Below are 23,044 nucleotides of genomic sequence, written 5' to 3'. Positions count from 1 at the left end.
GGGCCAAAGTAGTCGAAAAAGGGCAAAAGTAGCCCAAAACGGACCAAAGTAGCCCAAAACGGGCCAAAGTCGCCCAAAACGAGAAAAAGTAGCCCAAAACGGGCCAAAGTCGCCCAAAACGAGAAAAAGTAGCCCAAAACGGGCCAAAGTAGCCCAAACAGGACAAAGTAGCCCAAAACGGTTCAAAGTAGCCTAAAACATGCCAAACTAGCACAACACGGTAAAAAATAGCCCAAAACGGGACAAAGTAGCCCAAACAGGACAAAGTAGCCCAAAACACGACAAAGTCGCCCAAAACAGGACGAATTTGCCCATAACAGAAAAAATCACCCAAAACGGGACAAAGTCGCCCAAAACTGGAAAAAGTAGCCCAAAACGGGACGAATTTGCACAAAACAGGAATAAGTCACCCAAAACAGGACAAAAAAGCCCAAAACAGGACAAAGTAGCCCAAAATGCGACAAAGTCACCCAAAACGGGACGCAGTTGCCCATAACTGAAAAAAGTCACCCAAAATGGGACAAAGTAGCCCAAAATGGGACAAAGTAGCCCAAAACAGAAAAAAGTAGCCCAAAATGGGACAAAGTAGCCCAAAACGGGACAAAGTAGCCCAAAACAGAAAAAAATGGGACAAAGTAGCCCAAAACGGGACAGAGTCGCCCAAAACGGGAAAAAATAACCCAAAATTGTACAAAAGTAGCCCAAAACGGGACGAATTTGCCCATAACAGAAAAAAGTCGCCCAAAACGGGACAAAGTAGCCCAAAATGCGACAAAGTCGCCCAAAACGGGACGAATTTGCCCAAAACAGAAAAAAATGGGACAAAGTAGCCCAAAACAGGACAAAGTAGCCCAAAACAGGACAAAGTAGCTCAAAATGGGACAAAGTCGCCCTAAACAAGAAGAATTTGTCCAAAACAGAAAAAAGTCGCCCAAAACGGGACAATGTCGCCCAAAACGGGACGAATTTGCCCGAAACAGAAAAAAGTCACCCAACGGCCCTGATAGCATTAGAGTACAAAATTGATACTGGTTACCCAAACGTGATGGATTTGCAACAAAGTTTACCTAATTGTATGCTTTGTTCCAAATGTTGCTCAATTCGCAACTTTAAGTGAAAAGTTGCCCACTCCATTTTAGGCAACCTTTCCACTTTGGGAAACTTTGTCTTAATTGACTTTGTATTTAGGTCATTGGTTCCCGTACCATTTGGGGGCCATGCACAGTTGTCCCCTCCCACTCTGTTTAGGGCACTCTAGTTGACTTACATAATCTCAGTGTCAGGAAAACACAAACCTGTTCCCCTGATGCTCTGGGATCATACAGGCCGTAAGCCACCGCGCCACGTCAAGGCAGTACCCATGCGGAGGTTCTTTTTTTTGTTTTGTTTTTTTGTTTTTTTTTTTAGGTTTTTTTTTTCTTTTTTTTGTCAGCAACTGCAGTTTTTCTTTTTTTCTGTAACTGCAGTTTTTCTCTTTTTTTCTTTTTTCTTTTTTGTATGCAACTGCAGTTTTTCTTTTTTGTGCAACCGCACTTTTTTTCATCTTTTCAAAACAAGACTGAACAACATTCAACAGTATCCAACCAACAAAACCAACAATATGTAAAACGATATAACAATAAAAACAACACACAACTGAACAAGGTGATGAGTGGTCCTCACTCAAGGGAGCCAGAGGGTTCCTCTGTCCCCTGGCTGCGAGACATCTTTGTGAAAGAGTGGCAGCGAATCAAGTTCACTTTCGGGGAGAGGTCCAATTTACGTCTCCCCTCTCCTTTTGATTTCTTTGGCTGTGTATCAAATACAAAAAGAAGATATATATAATAATGTAGATTAAAGGTTGTAAACTTAGTGTGGGAACAATTAATCCGACTCAGGGCAACATCCTACTCTTCCATTTTAGGCAACTTCACCATTACAGAAACAGATCAATTGAAGTATGAAGTCAGTATATCAGTATGAGTGGTTAAGTGAACACACACACACACACACACAAACAGAAAACACACTATACACCCAGGCATCATCATACATGAATTCTCATACCGTTTGGGGACTCTGGTCCATTTTTGCCGCTGGAGACCGCATTTTCGGCAGGCACCGCTGCCTTGACAAGAAATGTGAAGGCCGGGTGGGGCTGGCTGGCAATGGGAGCTGGGGTTTCTTTAGTTTCCGGGGTGGACTGGGGCTCGATTCTTCATCCTCAAAAAAGTTTCTCCTCCGGGGTTGTTGCCCCGGTGGAGATGACCTCCTCTTTGTGGGAGTCCTCGGCCAATCCCGCCTCCACCTGCGTGGTGGAGAAACGGACCTTGGCCGAGCTGGATTCAGGTCCAAGGAGGAGGGGGCACCTGATTCACCCGGGAAGGCCGGATTCGGGTCCAGGGTGGAGGGGGCACCCGATTCACCCGGGGTTTCCGGGGACAGGGCAGAGGCTGAGGCCAGCTTTTTGAGACCCTGGTCCACCTCAACTTCCCTCGACGCCGACAACAGAGCAAACACCTCCCTCATTCGCTGTGCTCTGCCAAGGTTTTTATACATGGCAATCGCTTGTGTGATTCTATGCCATGATTCATAAAATTGGCAGCGTCCTCTCTGAGGGAGGGATCCGTGTCTCTGTAGTTCTGTAAAGAAAAGCCTGGTCAAACCTCTGTTCCACTTCACATCAACTCCCACCCCATAGAAACCAAATGTTAAAGATTGAAAAAGTTAATCGGACATAGTAAATCTAACTCACATAAGTGCACACTGCTGTGCGGATGTCATAGAAACTTCGAGATTTTGGGAGCCCCATCTCCCTCCAGGCATTCCTCAGATAAGTGACAAGGTTTTTTGGGGGCCCCGCCCACGCCGTCACAAAAAAATAGGTCGACTTCGGAACCGACCGGCTCCGAAGGGCCAGCCACTTCTGGAACCAACCCATCTCCTCCTTTAACAAGTATATTTGGGCATATCCATGGGATGCCATGGTCTTGTTTTCGGCGACCTACGAAAGAAAAAAAGACAGAGAGAGAGAAAGAGATGCCCTTCAGACAGAACCGTAGAAATGATTCAAGAGCAATAACTGTAAAGTACATTGTTTCCAAAAAAACAACATTAACATGAATTCTTAAACTTACATTGATGAGGTAACCCATTTGGTCATCCCCTATGGCATTGCGGACCTCTTTGACCCTCATGTTGGCGAATACACCGGTCCGCTTGCCATAGATCGATGTGATATATGCTTCCAGGTAGCCATAAAGCCGATGGATTGCAGCCCACTGTGGGTCTCTGGTCTTGACGGGGTGTGGAGATTTTTCAATCTCCTCTGAAATAAGACAATAGCACAGGAGAGAGCAGGTTGGAGGAAAGGAAAAGAATGAGGGGGAAGAAGGGGAGGTAGAGTAATGCTTAGCCATTCAATGAAGTATGAGGTGTGTATGAGTTTAGCCAAGGCATTTAGCAAGGCATTCCAGACTGTTCACTGAAGGGGAAGGAAATGTCAAAATTCAAGGTAAATGTTGAAATATTCTGCTTTAAGTCGGATACCACAAGCATCACCCTTACCCAGTATCTCTGGAATTGCTTTACTGGCCCTCTCCTGGCACAGTCTCAGTGATTGTTTGGAGACCAGGCTCTCCTCCTTCCTGGCCTTCACCTCACAGTGGTGCAGAGGCACCACCTTGGCCACGCCTTTCTGTATTCGCCTCAGCTCCATGATTATTGAAGTCAGCTCCCAGTCGCTCAGGCGCTTGTCTTTAGGGTTTTTTATTTTGAGATACTGGACAAAGTCCAGTATCTTGCTGAGAAACTTCAGCTGGGTGGTTGGCGCGTACTTCAGACACCTGAAAAGTACTGTCAGTCTGTGGAAAGACCAATTTGTGTTTAGTAACTATTATGTCATAATTAATGCCGACATGCCCATGGACTCTATGGCTAGTTATTTATTACTATCATAGCTACACGTACCTTCTCAGGTGAAGGGTGTTGCTTAGAAAGCCCCAGGTCCACCAATCCTTGGAGCCCCAATCCAGCATCATAAATGCCAGAAAGGCCTTTACATGGGAAAAGGCAGTACGGTTGTTTTCCTTCATTTTTTGAGAGGCCCCAACTGGAAGATTAAACTCTGCCCATTGTTGAACAAATTTGGCTGTGAAGACAAATGACAAATATCAGATTGCAATTTAATTTACACCACTCAACAGATCAGTAAACACACAGTGTGTGTTGAACCCTTACCGATCGTGGGGGGGAGTTCAATTGACCTCATAGTGGAGGACTTCCCCGTGCCCTCAAACAGCTTGGCCAGGGCCGGAGGGAGTTGTATGTTCCTCCCCTTGGAGAAACTCTTCTGGGAAAGAGAACATTTAGAAGGATTATTGTTCTGCATTTAAAGCATGACCCAAATGCATTTCCTCTCCATTTTGGGGTGACTGTGCTCCCCAAAAAATACCACTTTAGGTCAATCAATCAATTTTATTTATAAAGCCCAATATCACAAATCACAATTTGCCTCACGGGGCTTTACAGCATACAACATCCCTCTGTCCTTAGGACCCTCACAGTGGATAAGGAAAAACTCCCCCAAAAAAACCCTTTAACGGGGGAAAAAAACGGTAGAAACCTCAGGAAGAGCAACTGAGGAGGGATCCCTCTTCCAGGACGAACAGAAGTACAATAGATGTCGTACAGAACAGATCAGCATAATAAATTAACAGTAATCCATATGACACAATGAGACAGAGAAAGAGAGAGAGAGAAAGAGGAGAGATGCAGGTAACAACATTATTGAAAGTAATAATATTATAATTATAGTTCTGGCTACTGTGGTACAATATGTTGAAGGTATATATTAATATCTGGCAGTATACATGTGTGACAATAATCATATGTGTATAATAACACATATGATTGCAACTTAATATCCCAAGTAACACAATGTTACTCACCTTGGCCCCCTTGGCTTTGGCCACTGAAGGAGTTACCAGTGGAGTTTCCTCCATGAGGACTGGCTCCTCCACCGGCACCTCCTCCTCTGCCAAAACCCCTCCTTCCTGCTCCTTCTCCATTTCATCATTTCCATTTGGATCGTCGCCCAGCTTAATGGGCTCTTCTAAATTCTTGCTGAGGATCTGAAAAACACAATCAAAGCTGTTATATATTCTTATTATTAAGTACAAGCAAAAAAAATCCTTGCAGCCTAATTACATCAGCCTAACTCACATTTGCAGTTAGGTACAGTCTACCGGCAGTGAATCGTTTTACTCACATTCTGGATGTCCTTAGCTGGCTCAAGGGTGGCCCTGTCGATGTCACGGTCTGACGAGGCCAGAGCTTCCAGATTTTGCTCCTGTATATCAAGAAGTCAAGATACTGTTTGGTTTCATGTATGTTTCTTTTCTCTGTCATGTTCTGTGTTCTTTTTTTTACGTGTGTGTCCAATCCCTGTTTCACCCTATTCAGTCCAGGGTCACCATCGATTGAGAACTGCCATCCATGCTCTGCTGCTACATTTGTGTCTACCAGTTCTTGTGTCCACTATTCTTGAGTAAATGCTAATTTCTCGATATGCTGCAGTCATTACATGTTTTGAAAATACACAGTTGTGTAGCAGTAAATCATTGTACTCACATCAGAGACGTTTTCAGCCATGCCGAGACCCGTGTCACCCTCTGACAGGGCAGGACCATCTGCTTGTTCATCCTGTATATTAAGAAGTCAAATTATTGTTTTCTTTCTCCAGGTGTGAGGTAGACACAGTGTATCAACATACATGTGTTTTGTATTTCAGCCATAAGGTAGATGCAACATTGTGTGGGAGCACTGACCTGAACCTCTGGCTCAGACACAGTGACTGTCTGAGGAGGAGGTGCCTCCCCCTCAGACTCCTCTTCCTCAGACTGGTCTGTGAGGTGCCTGCTTTTCCTGGCATGCTTTTTGCTTGTGCGGGCAGTGGCTGGAACCAGCTTTAAAAATAAAACACCATAGAATGAGGATAACATTTAAGAGATAACTGTGTAATGTGTTTTGTATTTCAGCCATAACGTCGATGCAACATTGTGTGGGAGCACTGACCTGAACCTGCGGCTCATGATTCTTTGAAGTCTGAGGAGGAGGTGCCTCCCCCTCCTCCTCCTCCACGTAGCGACTTAGCTTGGTGTCCTTGCTGCTTCTGTGGCTGCTTATGTGGCCGCCCTGCAGCGTGGTGGCTGGAACCAGCTTAAGAAAGAAAACATCATAGAATGAGGATAACACTTTAAATTATCATTATCATTTGGATATTCTGCAGTATTTAAACATTTCTTCCCATTTCACTCACCTTCAGCAGAGCATTTATTTTTCTGCGGAGGTGTGAGATCTCCGCAACATATTCCTTTTTCTCCTTACAGAGTTTTTTCTTCAGGGCACCACAGCTTTTGCTGTGGCATGCCTGATTTCCCTCGTCTTCCTTGTCCTCATCCTCGTCCTTGTCCTCGTCCTCCTCCTCCCCCTCCTCCTCCTCCTCCTCCTCCTCCCTTCCCACCCCTTTCTTCTCTTTCTCTGCCCCCTTTTTTCTGAGGAGAGTGGTGATAATGACTGGAGGGCTGGGGTTTGATGCCCTTAACTTTTGTAGTTGCTCCTCTGCGAAAGCAAGAGTGAGCTTGCGCAGCAATTTCTCGACCTCTTCTTTGGGGATCTCTTTATGCCCCTGAATATGGCGCTTGAGCTCTTTGGCAACTACGCTGCACCCAGTTATGGGGCATTTGCCAGAGCCTATGTTGAGCCGAAGAGTGGCCACTCCATTCAGGAGTGCGTGCTCCTGGGGGTTGCTGAGGCGGTGGTACTCTCTCAAGTGTTTCGAGACGTATTGTAGCTCACGCCTACAGTCGATGACTGGACATTTCAGCAATTTTTTGGGCCTCATTGTGCTGAAAGAAAAAGGAACATATTGACTATTTAGTTAGTCTTTCAATGAATGTAACTTGATTACCAGCTCTGAATTCCACAGACAGATGGAGTTAAGAAGCCATTCCCTCTCACCAAATTCAGAAAAATCGGACACAGTTGCAGAAAAAAAGATGAAAAGTAGCCCAAAAGGGGTGCACAGTTACCCAAAAGGGGTGCAAAGTTATCCGAAACAGATGCGGCTACCCAAAATGGATGCTCTGTTAACAATACAGTAACAGTAATTATTCAAATAAGATGATGAAAAAACTACTTTGCACAACCAGACCAACTATTCTAACTGCCATATTCAACAAATATGCAAAGCTAAACAATAAAAAGGAACAGCAGAAAACATAACTTGCCAGCTCTTTGTCTCTCAAACTAATGACGTGAAGTAGTTCCCGCCAAGCCAATTAAGAAAAAAGTTACCCAAAAATGATGCGGCTACCCAAATTGGATGCGCTGTTAACCCTACTGCTTTCTTCCCATACATAATTAATTTATTAGCTCCACGGGTCTAAATGACCCAGTTTTATTAAGGTGTTATAAAGAATGAATCATAATTATGATCCAATGATGCGTTTCATTTTTTGCATGTGGGTGTCTGTGGTGGTGTGTGTGTGTGTGTGTGTGTGTGTGGGGGGGGTTCTGGTAATCATGCGGTGTGGGGACAAAAAAATCAGATCCCCATACGGGAAACCCTTTCAAATGAATGCAGGAGCTATTCTGAAGGTGCCTGTGACGTTTTTAGCATTGGCCCAGAAAGCACGTTTTTCTGTCAGTGTGTGTGTGAGAGGTGTGCTCAGTAGCGGCAACTACAGGTCGTGGCTGGCATTGCACCCAGTGCTCCACACACACATTCTTCCAAATATGGTTGGGACCGCCCACTTCCTGGTCCTCCTGAGGAAGGATTTCAGAAGCAAGAAGTACTTTTCTGTGTTAAAGATCGCAATTCACATGGTGGACACAGCAGATTGTTTGCAGGAGATGCCAACTAACAAGCAAAGGATTTCTACACAGGAGCAAAAGTGAAACATAAGGTAAGTGCATTTATATGGCAAATCAATATAACCAGTAATCACCCCTCAAGTTAGGTTAATTAGCGCTGATTATTCCACATGATAGCTAGTTAGCATTAAGCTAACTGCAGATGCTGAGCGTAGGCCTCAACCATTTTACTATGATTTTCTAACCAGTTGCATATAATTTACCGTAAAGGAGTTAAATGCAAACTATAAAGACACTGCTAAATATGTAGTGTAAATGGTTACTGCCAGGGGGTGTGTGGTTAAAAGAATTTTGCAATACTAATAGATTTTATTTTAATGTGTGATTTAAATTTGCTATGATGAATTTCTATTCAATATTTGTAGTGATGTTATATTTTTCATTGCATTGTAGTAGTATTTAAATTAACAATACATTTTTAATTTAATACTTTTACTTTATTAGAAACTGTTGACTAAATTACTTTTATTTTGTATTTGAAACAATACTCAGGATATTTCCTGTACTACTAAGCATTACAATCATTACTGACAGGTGATGGGACCAGGTAAAATATTTATTTAAGAACATAAATAATAGGTTTAAGTGAAGAAATGATTGATAATTATGATATTAATAGTTGAATCAATTCATTTACATATTTGAATACTTATTTTTCTGTGTTCATTTTTCCTATAATTGGATGATATATGCATAAATATATATATTTTAGACCCTAAGCCTACTTTATAGGCCTCTGCTCGAAAATTGCATACCCATAATGGAATGAATATATCTCTGCAACCACAAGGTCTATTTGAATACTTTTGGTGTCATGGTAAAGGGAACACTTGTGAGATTTGTTAAGATGTGTAAAAATATGTGTTATATGTGAAGAGTAAATGAAGATGGCACAAAGCACAAATGGTCCGCCTAAAAAAAAAGAAGAAGCATTTTCAGGATGAGTATCCCTTTGGAATGATGCATGCAGCTCTAAACCTCTATCAAATCATAGTACAATATGTGAACATTAACTTAATTCAGGTGAGCTCTCCAAAATTGCACAATGTTTGCATGTGATTTTTGTCATGTACATTCCTATATATTTCATTTTTTGTTTCTGTAAATCCCTACTGATGTTTAGGATATACATATAGAAATGTCCGTTTCATTTTTTTTTTACTCTATTTCCCACTCCAAACTGACCAATATGCACCTACTATATTTAGGGACTTTAGGTTTTAAATATTATACAAATGTTTGGTCATGACATTTTTTGGGTGATGAAGTTAAAAATCCAGTAAAAACATAATTGAAACAACATTGTTCCAGACTCAAAAATGCATCTTTTTGGAAGCTTTATTTCTCATGAATTTATACATTTTAATCCAAAGGTTTTGACCAAGGTGCTTCATGGAGAAAACTGAAATAACGTTAAATGACACAAAAATACGAATGACTGTGACTTTGTCGGGCTTTTATTTTGAAATAGTGGAGGAAGTCAGACGTAGCTTTCGCGCAGGGAACCTGACCAGATATCCTCCGTCAAAGCACACCTGACGGAGATGAGGATAACACACGGCAGCAGTCAGTGCGGTGCTTAGGAGTGGTGAGTAAAACGTCCAGTTTTTCAAAGAAATATACCAAACGAAACCCAAAAGAGTTTTATGCGTTATGAGAAATCATCTCACAACATGGATTTCTTGTTGGATACTAGCCAAACAACATTTCTACTGTTGCTAAAAGTAGCTATATTAACTAGCTATATAGTTAATTAATTACGTTTACACGAGGGAATGACTGTGAGGTTGTCCGATAGAGTTATGTTTCAATAAGTAGTTTAATAATTGTCCGAGTCTGTTTCAGAAAGCAGGTGTAACAAACTTGACTTGACTAACCCTGAGATGGAAATGCTGAGGTTTTAGTTCCAGAAGAGTTTATCTGAGTTAATGTGCATGTGCCTGGTGAATGAAAAAACACCCACCATCAATGGAGCTCTGATACTGCCATTGACTGGGTTAATGAAGAGCTTAGCCTCCATTTTAATCCAGTTGAACTAGACAGATGAATGTGTGGTAATGCACTTTCATCTTTTAAAAACAGCAGCAGAGTTGGACAGAAGATTCAGTGAGTTAATACTATTACATTTTATTCAGCATAGTGCACTAGACCAGTGTTTCCCAGCCCTGGTCCCCGCATGTTTTAGATGTTTCCCTGCTCCAACACACCTGAGTCAAATGATCAGCTCATCATCAAGTCTCTGCAGAAGCCTGATAACAACCTAATCATTTGAGTCAGGTGTGTTGGAGCAGAGAAACCACGGTTGGGAAACACTGCACTAGACCACATTATCGGTTAGTTTAATTTCCAGTCTTTTCACTGTACATTTTATTTTACATTTTATGGGAAATTGTGCATTGTGCCAGATATTTAATCAGATTTAGTTTGAATTATGATATTTAGCTATGTTTTGTTCCTGTCAGCTGAAGAGATGCTCAATATCTGTACCTAAAAGAACAGACCCTTCATTAATGTCATCAGTAACACCTGTGTTTACCTACTGTTTCATGTCAAAATGCTTGTTGTGCAAAAGGTCTAGGTCACAGTGTCATTTATTTTACAACATTGTTAAAAACAAAAAGAAACTTAAGTCCTGTATAGTCTATTTAACAACTATATATTTGATAGATAGTGATCCTGAATTATGTAACAGTCATGGTAAGGCAGGAGCGGACTATACAGACTTGAAAGGACAGGAAAAGAGTGCAAGTGCCTGCTTTTCCTATTTATTTCAATTGTTCAAGGTAAAAAATCCACATGAGGTCTTGGGCTATAATGATAATTTTTTAATACCACACAATATAAGATCCTCTACGTTGTTTAAAGCAGTGTTTCCCAACCCTGGCCCTCACCCTGCATGTTTTAGATGTTTGCCTGATCCAACACACCTGATTGAAATAATCAAGTTATCAGGCTTCTGCAGTGGCTTGATGAGCTGATCATTTGAATCAGGTGTGTTGGGGCAGGCAAACATCTAAAACATACAGGGCAGGGGTACCTGAGGACCAGGGTTGGGAAGCACTTGTTTAAAGGATTTTCAGAGGTGGTGGCCTTGGAGCATGAAAAATCTAAAAAAGTATGCAATGACTTTGCTTCTGAAGTATCTGAGCATAAGAGTTAGTAAAACTATTATACAGCTAATATCTCTAAGACCTCAAACGTAACTGAATGTAATGTACTTTAATTTTTTTCTGCAGTTTGAAATGCCACCATGGACCAGCCCCCTTGAGGATGCCACTCACCATGTTCTTTCAAAGTCTGACAAGACATCCAAATTAGAGGTGAAGTACATCAATCCAGTGAAAGGTAAGATGGTGTCTGGTGTGATTAAATCAGTTTTATAATGACTAACATACAACCATTATCTGATGAGTATCTAATGCAAAATGTCAAGGTAAAACAAATGAACTGTGGACTGCATCTTATCTCAAATCAGCTACTATCTGTTGAGGTTTAGAGTAATGAATGGAATTGGAGAGAATGGATAGGTTTTCCTGTTCTTTTGAAAATGCTTTTGTCTTTTACAGGACGTGGCATATTTGCAAAGGGTTTAATTTGCAAAGGAGATTTTGTTGTTGCATATAGGGGAGATATGATAGATGATAAAGAATCCCAGCGAAGAAGAAAACTTTACCATCCGTCATGTGCTGCATTTATGTTTGCATTCCGGTGGAAAGGGAAACTATGGTGGTAAGACTTCAAGTTGCACCTATATTGTACTGTACTACACTGTCAAACTGGGGCTCTACTTTTGTGGTGACATATTGTGATATTTCTATTTCCCCATTTCTCATGTTTCCATCTTTTAAAGTATTGATGCTTCGAGAGAAGATGGATCATTTGGGCGGCTAGTCAATGATGACCACAGAGCTCCAAATTGTAAGATGAAAAAAACTGAGGTGAATGGAAACCCACACCTTTGTTTGTTTGCTCTGAACGACATCAGAGAAGGAGAAGAAATTACATATGACTATGGAGGTGAAGACTGTCCATGGAGAACACAAGTATGTTGAACAGTACACAGTGTATACGATGCCTCATGGTGTTGCAGAATGTATTAAAATCTTTGTAGCTGAATGGATTAGAATTTGAATTTGTTGGAAGATACCAGATCTCTTGTGTGTTCACACATCACCAACCTGTCTGCATGGACTGCTGTGGGAATGACGTAGGTGTCGCTAACTAAGCGGCAGTACATTGTCCTAGGTTTAATACATTTATTGATGAAAACTGACCTCAAATTTACCCGTTTAAGAATGGAGAAGGAAAAGTGTCAAGTTTTTTTTTTATGAAAAATATGTTTAGAAGTGGCTGACGAAATGACTAATAATTTAACTGTAGATGAATCCAGCCAGTTATAAATTCTAATCAAATGATAAGTTTCATGAACTTCTTTATTTATTTTAGATGGAGAGCCCATTGAAATTAATATATTTCAAATTTGTCATACAACTTGTATTTACAGACAACCAGCATTGCATCTCACAGCACGGTGGTGGACAACTCCCACCCTTCACCCCAGTGGGAGACTCAGATGGGTGATGTCACTGGTCCTGCTCCTCAACAGGTACATTCATTCTGATCACTTCAGATTTAATTCTACACACTCTCTATTTCATAATCTTATATTTTTCATTATTTTAAGCAGCTAAAAGGAGGAAGGAGGTTAAATGTGATGGTTGTCTAGTGTGAATCAGTTCACCTAGCAATTTAATGTAATGCATCTATAAGGTTAGTGGTAGTGAGATACTGAGGGCAGATCTTAACCTTCAGAAAGTATTTTTTTCTTGGTTAATTTTCAGTGTATTGTGGATACTTACGACGTCCCCACAACACACCTTCAGTCAGTGTAAAGTAGAGCGTCTGTGTAAAACCTGTGTCTGAAGCCCTTGACAAAACTGGTTTCAGTTTTTTTTCAGCAAAATGTAAAGTGGGATCATATTTGTTTTTGGAGTGACTTTTCCTCTAGTCTACGGTAAAGTTAACAGCACAGACTCATGTGTTTTATTTTGAAGTAAAAAAGGGAAGTAGTCCGTGTGAAATGCTGCTCTCTGTTGCAGTGCGTGATGTATCGTCAGCCATAGCAGCTGTTGTCTCCAACTTTGTTTTCTCATTTGCGTTAATGTGAAGTCACATGGTAAAAAGAGACACTTGGTCACATTTCTGAGACGCGCTGAGGCACGTTGCTGGAATCATAAACGTCGTCTGTTTGAGTGGTTACAGTGGACGCAGGTAACGTGAGTCTCAGGCCAAGCTTTTTTTGATGTGATTTGATTAGTTCACAAGCTGACATTTAAAACATAAGTAGAACTGATCCCTGCTTGTCATTTCTGCAAATAGCTGATCATTTGTCTGCTGTTTGGTGGCCTGAATCAAACAACACATTATCTTATTTTCAAATTGAACATAAAAGTTGGTCTCGTTGGCTGCTCTGTTGAAAACCATGCACTTGCTGTTATATTTGTGTTTTTGTTATCATTATAAGCATATAAGATTCTGACAGTGAGGAATTATGTGCTGCAGGAAACATGCTGATTAAGGCCAGACTTGGTGATGTCCAAAAATTTGTTAGAATAACAGAGCTAGATCCGAAAGAGTTTTTGATTGCAGGTAAGAAATTGACATTGGAATCAAGCTTTGCACTGGAAGCTTTAAGGTGCTAATAGTAACTGTAATAGTAACTTTTGAGTACAAATGTTACCATCTCTGGGTCCATGTCATTGGTTCGACCTGTCTGACCTGTTCATACTAATGGGAGGTCGAACCAATGGGAGGTCCCATAAGTCCGACTGTCCATTCTGACTGTTCACCTCCATTCGGGCCGCGGGAGTGAAAGGCATGCACCGTATCTACAGGCTGTTACATATTATTAGCAACCAGCAATCTGATCTATTGAGAGTTTATAGTACTGTAGTGACGCATAGCCTAATTCCCGACAGCAAGATTGGTTTTTAAAATAATAAACAGTCAGTTAACCCTCAGAACTCAGAGCGCAGCTATCTCTAAAACCACATAACGGAACTTAATGGGTTAAATTGTGTTCAGTAGCTTATGTGTTGGTTGTTCAAAGCTGAGCTAATAACTTCATAAAGTAAAGCCACTGCGGTATCGCCGTGATGCTGTGATTATTTACAGTGTTGGGCAGTAGCGTCACTACAGTAGTGGACGTTTGTAGTTTAACTACATTTCTCAGTAGCTTGGTGGTAGCGTCGCTGTTTTCTGAATCAAGTAGTTAAACTCTTTTATTGATCACTTAGCGCGGTAGCGTCCACACGAGCTACACTTCCAAAATCATTTCTGAAGCTCAAACGAGGCGGGGATTTCTGTTATGGACTGAAATAAACCTGTCACCGCTACCACACAGAATCACTTCCACATGAAGCTGACGGGGGACAGCCCTCCATTCCCAAACACCGCCGTTCCGAACGACCCCCACTCCGAAATTGATTTTCAAGTCCATATCAGTTTCCTGCATCAAACACTGCCGCCCGCTCTCCAGCCGCACTCGCACAATTCTGAAATTCATTGTACTACAAAAGCTTGAAATGAACATTCAACTCATTTTTTTTTTGAAAATATGTCACTGTCTTCATTTATTATGTATAATTTCTCTAGCAGCAAACACATTTAAAGGAGACGCTTGTCAAGTCTTTGTACGCGTGCTGTCCGTGGTGCTGAAATCCCCGCTGCTGCTGACAGCAGACCGGGGGAGAAAATAAAGACATTTCTTTGCTCTGTGCTTTCAGAAAATACCCAGGGTTAGGGTAAGAAAGAAAGACCATCTGTCTGTACAACAGTCCCACTGTGTTTGCAGGGCATATCAGGCTGTGTGATTATGCACAAAGATTGGTTAACCCTATGGGCCCTAGGCGTTTTTGGGATATTTTTCCTGCCTTTACTTTTAAGCTCATATCACAGTCATTATAAAGGCTACACATGCTATATCTTGTTTTTTTCAGGACAGTGTGGGCTATCCAGATTTGCCATCATTTCATGTCCTTCTATGTGCCTGTATTTTATATTAATTTTTATATCAATGAAAAAAAACAAATCCGTGTGACTAAATTCTTACATTTTTACATGTATCTCACCATAGCAAGTTGGAAGAAGACATATTCTGCCATATATGAAGAGGGGAGACTCTCGGAATCTGGAAATATAAGAACCATGATGGTGGGACATTCTGTCACTTCACAACATGTGGTTTGTGCCAGGCAGACATGATTGCCAGTATTTTTCATTATTGCAAGAAATTCCATTGACTCATTCACAAGTCAAAAATGTGTTTTATCTGAAAGAAACATGCAATATTTACATCTAAGATCATAGAAAAATAGTCAACCAAGTGCAGTGATGTCCTCCAAGATAATATTTGCCACTTTGTTTGCAGTACACAAAGTTTGTTGTTGTTCTTCAGTTTCAGTTATATATTGGGGGGCATTTTGGGCATTGGGGGGGACACACATGTCCCCCTCAATGTATATGGTGACTATGGCCCTGTCATGCATGCATAATTAGGCTACAGTTGTCTGGGTGCGCAAAGGTGATTGAGTGACAACTGGAGAATATGGAGATATTTGCATCTTGAAAGCCGGACTACAAATGTGGATAGACAGGGAGAAACACACGCAAGCCTAAGACGTGGTAAGATACGATATTCCTCACTATATGAAGTGACTGATAACAAGATCTGTATAATGGATTGTAAAGAAATTCGTCAGGTTTTTATTTTGTGGACAATAAATCTGGATTTATAGTGTGATGGGATGACGGTACAATGATGTGTGTGGCATCACTGGAAAGCTCTGGTCCTGCGCTTTCATGTGATATGCGTGGCATTTCTATGCGAGCCTGCATTCGCGAGTAATCCGTCCAAGAGTAATTTGTGTGCAGAGCTGTATGAAAGCTCTGTTATTCATCATTTTAGTGTAAATTTATCTTTTTTTTTTTCGCTATGAAAACACTGGACTACCGACAAGTGCTTGGTCTTGTCGGAAAGCTACAATTTCGCTGTTTCACGTGATATGCGTGGTTTTTCGCTATGACGCACGGAAAATCAATAGAGAAGAACAGGTGTGAATTTGGACGCAATGCGTCATTCGGGCCCATAGGATTAACGCATTGGAGCAATTTCATACAATTTCAGACATTTAACATGATAAACTAATTTCAGTTCAACATGGTCATTTGCTTCGAGGATTCAGCTGAAGCATAATGAGTGTCATATGCCATTATGATGAAGTATTTGCTTGTTTTGTGGTTAATTATGCACATGATCCGTTTGACATGAATGGGATTTTTATTCGTTCCTGCAGACAGAGGCAAAAGGATCAATGCGCAGCCTCCGTTTCCTTTGCGTCCGTCTCGTTCATTCAAACTTTGTAAACACGGTTGGGATTTGTAGGGGACATGTGTATGCTGCTCACTATAAAATGTGTTCACTAAAATGTGTTTACTAGCCTCATTTCTATTCAAAACAAATCTCTTTACACTTAAAAAATACTTGTTTCAAGCAAATTTTCACTTGAAATAAGTATGAAAATCTGCCCATGGAGCAAGTTTTTTTTTTGCTTGCAATAAGAAAAAAAACTTGCTCCATGGCTTGCCCAACACTGCACACACACACACACACACACACACACACACACACACACACACACAATGAATATTTGGTATGGATAACCTGAGTAGGAGTTGGTTAAAAGATATAAGCAGAAAAAAGTGGAAAAAAATAATTAATATTTTTATGGTTGTTTTTCAACAAGGACGAAAAACGTCCCGAAGGGGACAGGTGTGATTTTTTTTTTTTTTTTTTTTTTTGTAAGGGGGACCGAAGGGTTAACAGGGGGACTCGAGCTGCAGACGTGTCGGCTGACGTGCCCTGTGGAGCCCGGAAGTGAGTCACGCAAACGGTGGTTTAGGCCTCACAATCATGGCATCTGTGGTTCCAGGTAATCGAGGAGGGAAGATTCTGATCTTCAATGGGTACCGTTACCAGAAAAATAAAGAAAAGTGTGGTAAAATATACTGGCACTGTTGGTGTAAAACATGTAATGTGTTTTTGCAAACTGTCCCGTTTGACATTGACGAGGACGATGTGAATATACAGGTCTTAAACGAGCCACAGCAGCACAGTCACGCAGACGACACGGATGTCATCACATCCAGTTCGCTGAAACAAAAGATGATGGAAAAGATCCAGGCTGACCCCTCAAAACCGGTTAAACGGGTCTATGATGAGGTAGTCAGAGACGCGGGTGAGGAAGACCACGTCCCTGAGTTTCATAATGTTAGGTCGAAGCTCAACAGGAGACGTGCCGCCCTCCTACCGTCAATCCCCCATGATGTGGAGGAGGTGGTGATAGCAGATGAGTGGGCAGAAACCTGGCGTAGGAGGCCGTTTCTGTCACACCAAGATAATGACTGGGGGATCCTCATCTTTGCCACTTGTCGAAACTTCGCCAAACTCCGCAGGTGCTTATCTTATATTTTGTCTTGATTTTATGCTCATTTTCTGTCATGTGTTCCCGTTATTCAGAATTTCTGAGGCACAAATAATAATACACACCCTCGACTAACACTAACACTCTAGCACAAACCCTCCAAAGTTCTTTATACAGCCATGATATACATAGACTTTATATGAATGCATTTAATAACTTAATTCTGGACAATAAACTGTAGTCTTTAGGCTATTTCTCTGCCTACATCCTCAATAGCCTACTGTTAAATAGCCCAGGCTACTCTGCTGGAATAACATCTAACTAACAAGTAACATTTTACATTGTTTTTAAATTATTTGCTGTTTTTTTTTTTTTTTTTTTTTTGCACTAATTGTTCTATTGTGTATTAATTGTTTTTATTGTTAAGCACTTTGTTACTTCATTTGAAAAGTGCTATAGAAATAAAGTTGTTATTATTATTATTATTATTATTACATTGTAATAGCATGACAAACATTGAGTGTTATTTGATATGTAATATGTGATTAGTAATAATCTTGACTGACTTGACAGGTGCCAAGAGGTCTTCATGGATGGCACTTTTAAAAGCTGCCCCAGTCCTTACCGGCAGTTTGTGACTATCCATGGCAGGTCAGTAAAACCAAACATTTGAACACATAATAAAACATGTATAGATTATAATAGTTTTTTTTCCCTTTATTGTGATAATACAGGGCAAACAAAGTATAGAATATAGTGAACACAGAACAACATATAGTGGACATACAACATGTAGTGAACATACATACACTGAACAAAAATATAAACGCAACACTTTTGTTTTTGCTCCCATTTTTCATGAGCTGAACTCAAAGATCTAAAACATTTTCTACATACACAAAAGACCATTTCTCACAAATGTTGTTCACAAATCTGTGTAAATCTGTGTTAGTGAGCACTTCTCCTTTGCCGAGATAGTACATACAGTTTTGCTTTACTGGGGGTGAAATGTGCAGTTTTGCTTTATTGGGGGGGTCAGAAAACCAGTCAGTATCTGGTGTGACCACCATTTGCCTCATGCAGTGCAACACATCTCCTTCGCATAGAGTTGATCAGGTTGTTGATTGTGGCCTGTGGAATGTTGGTCCACTCCTCTTCAATGGCTGTGCGAAGTTGCTGGATATTGGCAGGAACTGGAACATGCTGTCGTATACGCCGATCCAGAGCATCTCAAACATGCTCAGTGGGTGACATGTGTAGTGAATATGCTGGCCATGCAAGAACTAGGATGTTTTCAGCTTCCAGGAATTGTGTACAGATCCTTGCAACATGGGGCCATGCATTATCATGCATTACATGAGGTGATGGTCGTGGATGAATGGCACAACAATGGGCCTCAGGATCTCGTCACGGTATCTCTGTGCATTCAAAATGCCATCAATAAAATGCACCTGTGTTGGTTGTCCATAACATATGCCTGCCCATACCATAACCCCACCTCCACCATGGACCACTCGATCCACAACGTTGACATCAGCAAACCGCTCACCCACACGACGCTACACACACTGTCTGCCATCTGCCCTGAACAGTGAAAACTGGGATTCATCCATGAAGAGAACACCTCTCCAACGTGCCAGACGCCATCGAATGTGAGCATTTGCCCACTCAAGTCGGTTACGACAACGAACTGCAGTCAGGTCGAGACCCCGATGAGGACGACGAGCATGCAGATGAGCTTCCCTGAGACGGTTTCTGACAGTTTGTGCAGAAATTCTTTGGTTATGCAAACCGATTGTTGCAGCAGCTGTCCGGGTGGCTGGTCTCAGACGATCTTGGAGGTGAACATGCTGGATGTGGAGGTCCTGGGCTGGCGTGGTTACATGTGTTCTGCGGTTGTGAGGCCGGTTGGATGTACTGCCAAATTGTCTGAAACGCCTTCGGAGATGGCTTATGGTAGAGAAATGAACATTCAATTCACGGGCAACAGCTCTGGTGGACATTCCTGCAGTCAGCATGCCAATTGCATGCTCCCTCAAAACTTGCGACATCTGTGGCATTGTGCTGTGTGATAAAACTGAACATTTTAGAGTGGCCTTCTATTGTGGCCAGCCTAAGACACACCTGTGCAATAATCATGCTGTCTAATCAGCATCTTGATATGCCACACCTGTGAGGTGGGATGGATTATCTCGGCAAAGGTGAAGTGCTCACTAACACAGATTTAGACAGATTTGTGAACAATATTTGTGAGAAATGGTCTTTTGTGTGTATAGAAAATGTTTTAGATCTTTGAGTTCAGCTCATGAAAAATGGGAGCAAAAACAAAAGTGTTGTGTTTATATTTTTGTTCAGTGTAAATGTGTGTGTGTGTGTGTGTGTGTGTGTGTGTGTGTGTGTGTGTGCGCGCGCGCGCGCGCGATTAAGAAGTATTATTCAAATAAATAAAAAAGGAGATGATGATAGTGATAGCAATTATAATAAGGCAAGTGGTGATGACAGCAAAAAACAACAACAACAAAAAACAATAACAAAAATTAGAATGTTAATAATAATGACTGTGACAGCAACAATGGTTGTAATAATAGTAACAGTAACTAGAAAAAGCAATTTCTGAAGAAACTGCATGTGAATGCTTGAAGGGCTGGGTTAGTTAGTTAGTTAGTTAGTTAGTTAATAACTGACCATTCATAAATGTGTTCATATTGAACTTAAAGGTTGGGATGGGAGTAATAACAGTTCTATTTAATATGCTTCTGTTTTGTTCATATTCCTTAATGCACAGATGCTTCTCTGTCATTATCATCATGCTCAGCAGCATGTGAAGATACTATCATTCTGAACTTCACAATGTGTGACCCTCCTGAAGAAGCAGCCGTTGCCGAAGGAAGTCAACCTAAAAGGCCATGCCACATAAACTGTGAGGCAAAAGAGGTGGGTAGTGGACATTGTTGTTAAGTTTAATCTGGATTTCATCCCATTTGATGGGGAGTGTTTTTATGTTATAATTTCCCCGTTGTACATATGGTTTAAACATTTCTGACTGTATATTTTGTTTCCATTTAAGTTGATTGAAAAAATCCTCACTACAAAGCCTGGCGGTGAACACATCATGCAAGAGTATGTACATTGTTAGTATGGGATTGTTTTTAATTGTGTCCAATTGAGTGATTGTTGTCATTGAATTCATACATTAGGACATCCCCCCCTAAAAATGTCAGGGTGATGTCGCTGGGGATAGTTGCTTTGTTTCCACATCTGGAAGACCCATATTCACAACATGGATATGTAAGTAAAAGGGTCCTTACAACACATTTAAATGCCCTTTGAAATGTTGGTAGCATAGTCAGTCTGCATGTATTTAATTACACAGGAACATTACTACGATCCAGAGAGTGGTTCTGGATACCTTGCATGGCGGTTGAAGACCATTCAAAGAAAAACTGCAGAGGAAAGAGGTGCTTCTGCCAGTAAATCTCCCAAGAGTAAGTTTATTTATCAGTTACATATAATGTTGATGAATTGTGTAGGCAGGAGTCAATAAATTTGTGTTTTGTCTCAAGGTGGTGGGCCAGGTCAACCCAGACCTTTCACTGCCGACAAAGTGTTATCTGATGAGGATGTGGAAGCAGCTATTGCTGTTTTGAAACACTCTGCTGATGAAGACACTGTCCGTGAGAAGATGAAAGCTACCTTCAATTATCGTCATTCAATGGTCAACGATGAAAAGAGAACAGCAGATGTCTTCTCAGTCTTCCCGTGGTTTCTCGATACACCAGGACTGGTAAGACATCTTCATTAGTTGAATCACTGAAATATCCCATACAGTATGGTTGCAGATTCCTGTTAACAGTTGTATCTGTGTCTGTAAACTGAGAAAATGTCTCACTATTGGTAGGACACTGCTACTTCAGTTGAGTTCTCACATACATTTTGTTATCTATGCCATGATACAACATAAATCAGAGAAATATATCTTAATGTTAGTTTTGCCTGTACTACACAGTAACTAAATGTGTCGCCACCATCGCATTTTACATAACAGCATCACATCTATTTACTTGTGCCATATAAACAGAATGTTTACTTAACGATAACCTAAAGTCACCTTGACACAAGTTTGAGACCAGACTGACCTGAGAAAATTGGGAAGAAGTCACCATTTGCAGGACAAGGCTGCTTCAGTCAAGTTCTCACACACGTACCGAAATCCAGGAAGAAGTGCCTGAAAATCTCTGCCTCTGAGGCGATTCCTGGCCTTTTACTGCCCCCTGTTGTTCAAAATGGGGAAGCCTCAAAAATACGTTCTGACAAAAACAGAAAATAATTCAAGTCCTAACGTGGGCACGCATCAGTGGGCATCATACGTGCAGTGTCTCTCATCACTCCTTTCATTGCACTTTGTTTTTGTATTACAGATAGAACAAGATTTCAGGCTGCTGTTTGGTGAGCTGACAGCAAACAAGTTTTTGGAAAAGTGGCCCACCAGTCTCAAAGCAAAAGTAATCACAGAAAGCCAAGGACTTGTACCGAGAACAGAGCTCCTAGATTTGATGAGGAATGCTGAGTCAACTGTTGTGGTTGAGAATGGTAAGACTGGGACTGTTTTGAATTAGTTTAATCTGGATTTCATCCCATTTGATGGGGAGTGTTTTTATGTTATAATTTCCCCGTTGTACGTATGGTTTAAACATTTCTGATTGTATATTTTGTTTCCATTTAAGTTGATTGAAAAAATCCTCACTAAAATTTTACACATCATGCAAATATGTACATGAAATGTTTGTGATCTTTTTTGTGTTTCAAAAGGTGTGGGTGCATTAGACAGATACAAACAAATACAAATTATATTTTTTTGTTTATTGTTTACAAGAAAAACTAACAATACTAAATTCTTGACAGTTTCAATATGTCAGTTCTCAACATTGTCGGCATCAAAGTCAACAAATAACAGAATGTGTTCAAAACTGAACAAAAAATAAATAAACCATCACATCATCAAATTAATATTTAGTAATCCTGCCACTGGCACGTAGTAGAGCTCTAATCCTGGCTGGCATTTTCTCCATGAGCCTTTCACACTGTTGAGGGGTAATCTTGTCCCCTTCTTCTTGAATTACTGCTTTTAATTCTTCTAAATTCTTTGGTTTATGCCTTTGAAAGAAACCTTTTGATAATCCACCACAGATTTTCAATGACTGGTAAGACATCTTCATTAGTTGAATCACTGAAATATCCCATACAGTATGGTTGCAGATTCCTGTTAACAGTTGTATCTGTGTCTGTAAACTGAGAAAATGTCTCACTATTGGTAGGACACTGCTACTTCAGTTGAGTTCTCACATACATTTTGTTATCTATGCCATGATACAACATAAATCAGAGAAATATATCTTAATGTTAGTTTTGCCTGTACTACACAGTAACTAAATGTGTCACCATCGCATTTTACATAACAGCATCACATCTATTTACTTGTGCCATATAAACAGAATGTTTACTTAACGATAACCTAAAGTCACCTTGACACAAGTTTGAGACCAGACTGACCTGAGAAAATTGGGAAGAAGTCACCATTTGCAGGACAAGGCTGCTTCAGTCAAGTTCTCACACACGTACCGAAATCCAGGAAGAAGTGCCTGAAAATC

General features: G+C 40.8%; 3 protein-coding genes across 4 annotated transcripts in view; 2 read left to right on the top strand and 1 right to left on the bottom strand.

The window, feature by feature from the left end:
• LOC125905816 (uncharacterized) overlaps window positions 1-23,044 on the top strand; it is a 197,314-nt gene that overhangs the window by 152,327 nt on the left and 21,943 nt on the right. The gene's annotated exons all lie outside the window — the stretch shown is intronic.
• On the bottom strand, window positions 1,663-3,745 carry LOC125905863 (uncharacterized). Its single transcript, XM_049604152.1, has 5 exons — window positions 3,547-3,745; window positions 3,117-3,307; window positions 2,735-2,983; window positions 2,047-2,621; window positions 1,663-1,790 (listed from the first exon to the last, which is right to left on the bottom strand). Exons 1-4 carry the CDS (start codon window positions 3,695-3,697, stop codon window positions 2,505-2,507), a joined length of 708 nt encoding a protein of 235 aa, XP_049460109.1. The 5' UTR covers window positions 3,698-3,745; the 3' UTR covers window positions 1,663-1,790; window positions 2,047-2,504.
• Window positions 7,807-23,044, top strand: part of LOC125905804 (uncharacterized) — a 54,062-nt gene continuing 38,824 nt past the window's right edge. Inside the window, exon 1 of the mRNA XM_049604026.1 lies at window positions 7,807-7,946. The gene's annotated coding sequence lies outside the window, so the exon portion shown is untranslated. The remainder of the gene's footprint in view (window positions 7,947-23,044) is intronic.

Source organism: Epinephelus fuscoguttatus, linkage group LG18 (genome assembly GCF_011397635.1).
Source record: "Epinephelus fuscoguttatus linkage group LG18, E.fuscoguttatus.final_Chr_v1".
Classification (NCBI taxonomy): Eukaryota; Metazoa; Chordata; class Actinopteri; order Perciformes; family Serranidae; genus Epinephelus; species Epinephelus fuscoguttatus.
The sequence above is the reverse complement of the archived record's forward strand: the minus strand, read 5'-3'. Positions and strand labels throughout refer to the sequence as shown.

What these genes read in the sequence shown, in the direction of transcription:
- LOC125905863 (XM_049604152.1), bottom strand. Translation starts at nt 3,697, where the DNA reads ATGGAGCTGAGGCGAATACAGAAAGGCGTGGCCAAGGTGGTGCCTCTG. An exon ending in AGCAATTCCAGAGATACTGG is followed by an intron (nt 3,308 to 3,546) that starts GTAAGGGTGATG and finishes GTCTTATTTCAG; the next exon opens with AGGAGATTGAAAAATCTCCA. An exon ending in GCACAGCAGTGTGCACTTAT is followed by an intron (nt 2,622 to 2,734) that starts GTGAGTTAGATT and finishes TTTTCTTTACAG; the next exon opens with AACTACAGAGACACGGATCC.